General features: G+C 39.1%; 1 protein-coding gene across 2 annotated transcripts in view; it reads left to right on the top strand.

Moving 5' to 3' along the window:
* arhgef4 (Rho guanine nucleotide exchange factor (GEF) 4) overlaps positions 1-4,368 on the top strand; it is a 100,254-nt gene extending 95,886 nt beyond the window's left edge. For both annotated transcript variants that reach the window (XM_046061979.1, XM_046061992.1), the window contains 2 exons: positions 1,945-2,022; positions 3,673-4,368. In XM_046061979.1, the coding sequence (XP_045917935.1) occupies positions 1,945-2,022; positions 3,673-3,830 (236 nt within the window). In that variant the 3' untranslated portion in view covers positions 3,831-4,368. The remainder of the gene's footprint in view (positions 1-1,944; positions 2,023-3,672) is intronic.
* The last annotated feature ends 4,979 nt before the right edge of the window (positions 4,369-9,347 follow it).

Below are 9,347 nucleotides of genomic sequence, written 5' to 3'. Positions count from 1 at the left end.
CAGTATCACAAATGAGAGTGTCCTCCAGCCCACTTGATGTAATACCTACGAAGTTTTTACTGAAAGTAATAGATTCTGTTGGGCCCCATTTGATCTTTGTTTTCAACAGCTACCTATCTACTGGTTGTGTCCCTGATTATTTTAAAACGGCTTGCGTGAACCCACTTTTAAAGGAACCTGGTTTAGATCCCTCCCTCCCACAAAATTTTAGACCAATTTCAAAACTGCCTTTTATTGCAAAGATTCTAGAAAGAATTGTGTCCAAACAGCTGCTCACTGTTCTGGAAAATAACAAAATATTTGAAAAGTTTCAGTCTGGTTTCAGGAAGTACCACAGCACTGAGACTGCCCTGCTTAAAGTCACCAATGACCTTTTAATGTCTGCTGATGAAGGCATGTGCTCAGTCCTGGTACTCCTGGACCTTAGCGCTCCTTTTGACACCATTGATCACAACATCAACATGTTAGACAGACTGAGGCACTGGGTGGGGATCTCTGGTACTGCCCTAGAATGGTTTTCATCCTACCTGTCAAATAGGAAGTTTTGCGTGTCTGTAAACAACTATGTCTCTTCGTTCTGTCCTGTTAAATATGGTGTGCCTCAGGGGTCGGTCTTAGGACCCATTTTGTTTTCCTTGTATCTGCTTCCCCTTGGACATATTATCCATAAACATGGCATTTCTTTTCATATTTATGCTGATGACACACAAATATACTTGCCCGTCAGATCCACAGACCCTGGAATGCTGAGTTCACTTAACAACTGCCTTTGTGAATTTGAAAAATGGATGTCAAATAATTTCCTCCAGCTGAACTCAGACAAAACAGAAATCCTGGTCATCGGGTCCCAACAGATGGCAAAACAAATACTGCCATCTTCCCTAGTAAATCACATTAAGCCTGTGGCAAAGAACCTTGGTGTTTGGTTTGATAGTAATTTAAATTTCGAGCAGAACGCCACAAAGCTTGTTCAATCATGTTTTTATCAACTTAGAAATATAGCAAAAATTCGATCTATGTTAACTTTTAAGGACACCAAGACCATTTTACACGCCTTCATCTCATCACGCCTGGATTATTGCAACAGCCTTTTCACCTGTTTAACCCAAAAATCTATTGATCGACTCCAGACTGTCCAGAACTCAGCTGCCAGGTTTTTAGCCAGAACAAAGAAATATGACCACACTACTCCTATTTTAGCTTCATTACACTGGCTCCCAGTATGTTTTAGAATTGACTTTAAAATTCTATTGATCACTTTTAAAGCTCTTCATGGCCTCTCGCCTTGTTATATTTCTGAACTTTTAGTCCCATACACACCAGCACGTACCTTGAGATCCTCGGGCAGAGGTCTGCTATCTGTTCCAGAGTCTCGACTGAAAACTAAAGGGGACAGAGCGTTTGCTGTCAGGGCCCCGAGGCTCTGGTACAGCCTGCCCAAGGAAATCAGGTCAGCTGAGTCAGTGAACTATTTTAAGTCCCTTCTTAAAACATACTTTTATAGGAGAGCCTTTCCCGATCTTATTTGACTTTATTTTATCCCTTTTATTTTATTCGGTTTTACTAATTTTATATTTAACTTAAACGTGTATTTTAGTCTTTTCTTTTCTTTATCTTGTATTGTTTTTGTATTATTGTTTTTTGGGTATTATTGTCTTTACACTTGTTAAAGCACTTGTTTTTGAAAAGTGCTCTACAAATAAAGATTATTATTATTATTATTATTATTGTTTATTAGCTTGCAGTCTTCTTCACTGGCTTTGATGGCACATTTGTGTGTTTCTTGAAATGTTACCAACACTTGTTGATCAGTGACATAGTGTGAAATCATTGTCTGGTATCTAGTAACTAAGTTTTCTATTGTAATTTTGTTTTAAGTTGTCCCCATGAAACTCTGTTAATTGAGAAAGCTTCATAGTGATACTATTACTTTTCTCGTCTCAGGCTTTTCTCTCACAGAGGTCCAGAAGAAGCAGGCCATGCTGAATGCCTGCAAAAGCCATCCAGCTGGGAAACCCAAAGGTATGCACTCAAGGGTTCAAATAAGGTCGATTAATTGGATTTCATGGACTTCAGTACTTGCCAGTAGGCACTAAGCACCTGCAACTGAGTCTTAGTGTAGTGTTTGTATCAGTGTAGATTTACATCCTTTTATAATGTTCATAAGTATTATTTCCTTTTGCCAAGAAATAAATATCATACAAATCACGCAGATCACAGAATTATCAGTGGCGAATACACAAAAGGATTGTAGGTACTCGCCAAGGGTGAAATGTACCCCTTACTGCACTGCCAAATAGTCTCGGTGCTCCACTAATATGCATATATTTGGTGCAAAATTAGTCCCTTTCATGCAGTTACACTGAAATTATTGGCATCTTCAGAGATATTGTTGTAAATGAAGCCCAATTATAAGGGGTGTCACAGGATGACGATACAAAACAATGGTTACGCACTGTAAGAGTCTAGCACAGAGCAGAGTAGAGAAAACAGAACAAACAAATGTTGTAGATGAGCATTTAACAGACTCAAAACAAGTCAGCTTTCAAGTCAGCTTTATTTATATAGCACATTTAAAAACAACAGGAGTTGACACAAAGTGCTTTCAAAGAACATAATACACATAAATAGTATATATGAACAAAAGAACAAACAGTATATACCATTGTGTATCCAAATACACAATAAAACACTAGTACACTAATACACATCAATAAAAGGAATGTGGAGTACTTGGTAAAAATTAAATTCAGATTAAACATCAGATTAAAATGGTGGGAGAGAACAATTAAAAATAAGGGACAGAATCAGGTAAAAGCCACAGAAAAAAGGTAGGTCTTTAAATTAGATTTGAAGTGGGACAGGACTTGATGTTAGACGGAAGACTATTCCAAAGCCTGGGGGCAGCAACAGAAAAGGCCCGGTCACCTTTAGTTGTAAGGCGTGAGAAGGGTACTAAGAGGAGTTGTAGGGAAGATGACCTACGGACCCTAGGCGCAGAATATTGAATTAGCATATCAGTAATGGATTGTGGAGCTAAGAAAGCGGATTCTTTGTTCCAGTTAAAAGTCTAGCAGCTGCATTTTGAACCATTTGTTGTCGGGACAGTGTTGAATAGGTCAACTTCATGTACAGGGAATTACAGTGGTCCATCCGTGAGGTGATAAGCGCATGTATAACTGTTTCCAGGTCTCTATGGGATAAAAATGGCTTCAATTTGGCTATGGCTCTAAGCTCATAAAAAAAACTGCCCTTCGTGACACTACTTTTTTGTTTGTAAAAATTCAAAGAAGTATCCATAAACAGACATAGATTCTTAACTACATTGTGCAGGTTTGTAGTCAGAGGACCAAGCGAATTGCTTAAGCTAGTGAAAGAGCTCGGAGGGCCAAATAGATTTACCTCAGTTTTGTTTTCATTAAGTTGAAGGAAATTCCTCGCAATACAATCTGTGTTCTTTGATTGGAGAGAGTAGTTACATAGCCAGCAAAAAAACAAATAACTGAACTGAACTGCTTTTACTGTTGATTAATTTATATTATATTAATTAATTCATGACGGATGACTCACCTGGAAGATATAATGAATGCACAATTCTTTTCAGCTTCTCTTATTTCAATGATATCTCATAAGAATGTTATAAAGTAAAGATATTTATCTCCTTCTCCTCAGCGGTGACCAGACCCTACTACGACTTTCTCCTGCGACAGAAGCACCCCTCTCTCCCCACTGCTTTGCCCCAGCAGCAGGTATTCATGCTGGCTGAGCCCAAGCGCAAAACCTCCACCTTCTGGCACAACATTGGCAGACTGACACCCTTCAAGAAGTAAATAAAAATCCAATAGGAAGGAAAAAGGAAAAGAAAAGCTGTGGAGAGAAGGAACAGAGGAGGAGAAAGAGAGAAGCTCTCTGCTCGTGCCTGAACAGACCTTTTTAATTCTTTACTCGCTCTTCTTTCCTACACATAAAAATGCCCTAACTGACATACTGATTTATTGTATAGATGAGGATGATTACGATGAGATTATTCTTTTGAAAGCACTTTATAGGTTGGTTAACAATCACACTTGAGAATGGTCTACTGGAGACACTGAGTCAAACATGGACGGTACAGTCTTGCTTAACTTACTTCCTTCAATCAAGCATTGGGTACTAATACTACTACCGTACTGCTGCGAGTCAGCGTGGGACTCCTGACTGTGCTGACTCTGTGAAGACGTTGGCTGTCGACAAAACTGTGTCGTTTATTTTCTCTGTTTTATTGTTTTATGGTTTGACAGATGCCAAGTTTTCACAGTGCCAGACTATTTGTTTTTATATTTGTTTTGTTTTGTGTCTGCTTATGAATTAAAAGGGAAAATTGTGTGTGCGCGTGTGTGTGTGTGTGTGTGTGTGTGGGGGGGGGGGGGGGGGGGGGGGGGGGGGGGGGGGGGGGGGGCATTTTGAATTATAGAATTTTCAAAATCATTTCAGCTGGGTTTTTAAGTTTTTCTCCATCTGCCAGGATTTAGTTCTGTATGTCTCTGGTGAATTTGTGGTATTGTGCAAACACTTCATCAAAGAAATCAAACACAGCCCAAAAAAAGATTAAACTCATCATAGAGTAGGAGCTTTTTCTTCAAAAACGCAGCAACCCACACACTCCGACAACACACATTCTTCGAGTCTGATCCTTGACTCTTACTCTTATCCTTATACCTACCATGTCAATAAAATAAACAACCTGTTCTTTTTTTTAAGTGCCATTTGACATGTGTCATGGATGATGTACAATGACATGCATGGATGTGATGGAAAAAATACTGTGAAGAATATTTTTGTATCTCTGAAGAACCCTGCTATATTTAACCAGATTCAGGAACTGAGGTTTCACTGTGCTACTAGGCTGACAGCATCTCTCTCTCTCTCTCTCTCTCACACACACACACACACACACAAACACACACACACACACACACACACTCCTTTATCTACCTGTATTTCTTCTATCCAATATACCTGCTCTGTGGTCTGGTCCCCATTATAATCTAATTTTAGATCAATGCAGCCCAGTTATATAGTTCTGTAAGTGCATTCAGTGAAATGTACTTCTTTCACCTTTATGTTCAAAGTTTTGGCTTCTGAAAATATGAAATATTAAACATTCTTATGCTGACTCGTGACCATCAGTGGGGGTGATTATTATTTTATTTCACACTGAAGTGTTGTTTTCTGTGCAATATGAAGGTCAGTTTGCAGACTCTTGAAACTTGATTAAATTGTGTCATGCATGTGTAATGCAAAACCCCACACTACATTCTATGGCAATGGTAAAGAAAAACATTTTTCTACAATATATGCACAGGTTACGGTGATTTTATGTCCATAGGACCTTACAACAAGGGCTGGGTATCAAACAAACAAATACTTTTTAGGTGCTGACTGAAAAGTATCCATAGCAGAGTATCTGCATAGTATAGTACTGAAATTGGCATTAATTGTGTGTCTACTTATTCTTTGATTCGATATTTTCTGTTTTACGCTAGATTGTATTTAAAAAAGTTATTGTACGGCTGCTTTTTGTTAATACAAAATGGAACACTGATGTATAAGTCAGGTATGGCTTATTTTGTTAAACCTATTGGTGTAATATTTACAGTTGTGGTCAATAGTTTTGAGAATGACACCACTTCAATTTTTTAAAGTCTGCTGCCTTAGTATTTATGTTGGAAATTTGCATATACTACAGAATGCTATGAAGAGTGATCAGATCCATTGGAAATAAGTTCAAAGTCCCTCTTTGCCATGATAATGAACTTAATCCCAAAACAGTATTTCTACTGCATTTCAGCCCCGTCACAAAACGACCAGCTGACATAATGTCCATGATTCTCTCGTTAACACAGGTGAGAGTGTTGACACCCGAAAAGTAAAAAATCTCCTTTTCTAACCACTTTTCCTTGAACTCGATGGAAAACGTCATTAGGTCAAGGAAAGAAGGAGAATTCATAAGGACTTAGGAAAAGAGGACAGTGGGTCTAAGAGAATGCGAATTAGGTAGTCACTAATGGACAGGGTTATCACATTGAGAATGTTTGCTCACACTCACCCTCCTGCCCACCCATATTTATCAACATGAATCCCAACTGTATGTAAATACAGTGTTTCCCACAGAATGACAGCATAACTGTGGCGAGTGAGAGAGGGAGCGACGGGGTGAGAGGAGATGCTGAGAGAATATATGCGCTGCATGGAGCTCTGTGATCATTTACCCTTTTAAATTGTAACAAAATCAATTGAAAATCAGTGTTGATAATGTGTCAGGCCGCCACAAATAAATCAGTGTGTGGGAAAGCCTACTGTAGAGGTTATCCAGCTTGATCTTTGCCTTTATTAAGGCCAGGGTGTCAGCATCTGTGACTGAAGTAAAATCAATTAATGATATTGCTGAAGGCTGGCAATACATAACGTGAGGCTACACGCTTTACATTACATTTAACATTATCCTCACTTTGATCACGTTACAAGACTAGTAACATAGCTCATAGGTCTCAGATATTGTTGACAGTTTAAGACATATGCATATTAGCAAGTTATGGCATAAGAGAGAAAGGGCTTAATAGCCAATGGTAACTTTATCAACATCCTTTATCTGTCATGGTCAGTGATTTTTTTTATTGTAGAAAACACTTTATATCTTATTTTAACAACCTGAAACATAAAATGGCATTGAAACAGTATTAGATTACAAAAAAGCCAAAATAAAACAAACCAAAAGAAAGAAGGTAATTCTGAGTCTTATTAAAGTATCATAATGTGCGTCTGTATTGCAAGGATCTTGCTAAATGTGGTCAATGGATTTTATCGTTTGAGATTGAGAACAAGCATCGCTTTAAATGTTGCCGCCGCAAGGAATTGTGGACCCTATGCTAAAGGAGATATGAAAGGAAGCATTGAGGCATCTTTCCTTTGCTTTTAGAGCATTCGAACAGCTCTTATCATTAGTGCCACTGAAATACTTCACTCAGTTAGGAACCTTCCTAAGCAAAAAATACTTTTCGGACGCAGCCAAGGCTGGAGATCACAGACTGGAACAGACTGGAAGCTTTAAAAGGAAGGTGGTGCTGGAAATCATTGTTCTTCCTCTTTCGTGGTTACCTGCAAGGAAACCCGTTCCGACATCATTGCTTTGCACAAAAAGGGCTTTACAGGCAAGGATATTGGTGTTAGTAAGATTGCACATCATACAACTATTTATCAGATCATCAAGAACTTAAAGCAGCGATATTCAATTGTTGTAAAGAAGGCTTCAGGGCGACCAAGAAAGTCCAGCAAGCACCAGGACCGTCTCCTGATGTTGATTCAGCTGCAGGATCGTGGCACCACCAGTTCAGAGCTTGCTCAGGACTGGCAGCAGGCAGGTGTGAGTGCGTCTGCACGCACTGTGAGACGAAGACTTTTGGATGGCCTGGTGTCAAGAAGGGCAGCAAAGAAGACACTTCTCTCCAGGAAAAACATCAGGGATAGACCAATATTGGTAGGTACAGGGATTGGACTGCTGAGGACTGGGGCAAAGTCATTTTCTCTGATGAATCCCCTTTCTGATTGTTTGGGGCATCTGGAAAAAAGCTTGTCCAGAGAAGACAAGGTGAGCGCTACCATCAGTCCTGTGTCATGCCAACAGTAAAGCATCCTGAGACCATTCATGTGTGGGTTTGCTTCTCAGTCAAGGGAGTGGACTCACTCACAATTTTGCCTAAGAACACAGCCATGAATAAAGAATGGTACCAAAACTTCCTCCGAGAGCAACTTCTCCCAACCATCCAAGAACAGTTTGGTGACGAACAATGCAAAGGGCAAAAGTGATAACTAAGTGGCTCAGGGGAAAAGTGATAACTAAGTAGCTCAGGGGAAAAGTGATAACTAAGTAGCTCAGGGGAAAAGTGATAACTAAGTAGCTCTGGAAACAAAACATCAAAACTCCTCAGACCTTATTCCTATTGAGAACTTGCGGTCAATCCTCAAGAGGTGGGTGGACAAAAAATCCCTACAAATTCTGACAAACTGCAAGCATTGATTATGCAAGAATGGGCTGCCATGAGTCAAGATGTGGCCCAGAAGTTAATTGACAGCATGCAGGGCAAATTGCAGACGTCCACACTGCAAAAATAGACTTTGCACAAACTTACTCAATAAAAGCCTTTCACACTTGTGAAATGCTTGTAATTATACAATAATAATATAAATATTATATTATATATTGTATGCTATAGTAACATCTGACAATTATCTACAAAAACTTTGTGAAAACCAATCATTTTGACCACAACTGTATATTCCTCAATTAGAGGTTTATAAAAAATGTACACACAGGATCTCACGAAACTGAGTACACGCCTCACATTTTTGTAAATATTTGATTATATCTTGCCATGTGACAATACTGAAGAAATTACACTTTGCTATGTAAAGCAGTGAGTTTACAGCTTGTATACCAGTGTAAATTTGCTGTCCCCTCAAAATAACACATCACAGCCATTAATGTCTAAACCGCTGGCAACAGAAGTGAGTACACCTCTAAGTGAAAATGTACAAATTGGGCACACTTTTCTTCAACACAGAGTGGTTAGTATGAGGTCACTGAGGTCCGGACCTCAGTAATTATAGCCTTTGTATGTGTAAAAAAAACCAAAACATTGATAATACGATAAACTTAAATGAACGGCATGCGGGTGGAGCTGATTATAGGCTACCGTCTCTCATTTCAACTTCAGCTCTCAGTGTCCACACTTGGGGAAAGACAATAAGCACATGAAAACCTTGTGCATGCAATAACTGAGAGCACCACTGTTTGCGGGCAGAATTTTAGATGAAACCTTTGACTTTCGGGGTAGATGAAATAGGGTGAAGCGTCTCCCCATTAAGACGCTGAGCACATTTGGGGCATAGCAGCATAACTTCATATTTAAATCTCATGACATGCCGGCAGGATCGGTCAGAATTTAATGTTAATGTTCTGTGTTCTCCACATCCAAAAGGTCTCACAGACAGTCCAGGTTCATACAGTGAACCTGTTTGGAGTAAAGCAGCTGTCATCTTGATCAATCCTGAGCTCCATTAGTCTAAATTATTTTAGAAGGTAAAAGTTGAATTCATTTTCCTATGGAGAGTTTGCTCTGTCTTTCCTGTCAAGTTTAGAACTATAGTTTTTAGTTTTGCTGCATAAATGTCCTATGGTATTTGTTGTGACATACTGCGCTTATGGAAACATTTAAAATGACTGACAGCAGCTTCTCTAAAGAAAGCAAACATTAAAGAAAATACAATAAAGAAACTACTTGGACCAGCAGAGGTGGGGGAAAAAAAAT

The sequence above is a fragment of the Micropterus dolomieu genome, linkage group LG01, assembly GCF_021292245.1.
Source record: "Micropterus dolomieu isolate WLL.071019.BEF.003 ecotype Adirondacks linkage group LG01, ASM2129224v1, whole genome shotgun sequence".
Taxonomy (NCBI): Eukaryota; Metazoa; Chordata; class Actinopteri; order Centrarchiformes; family Centrarchidae; genus Micropterus; species Micropterus dolomieu.
This window is presented reverse-complemented; position numbering and strand designations above follow the sequence as displayed.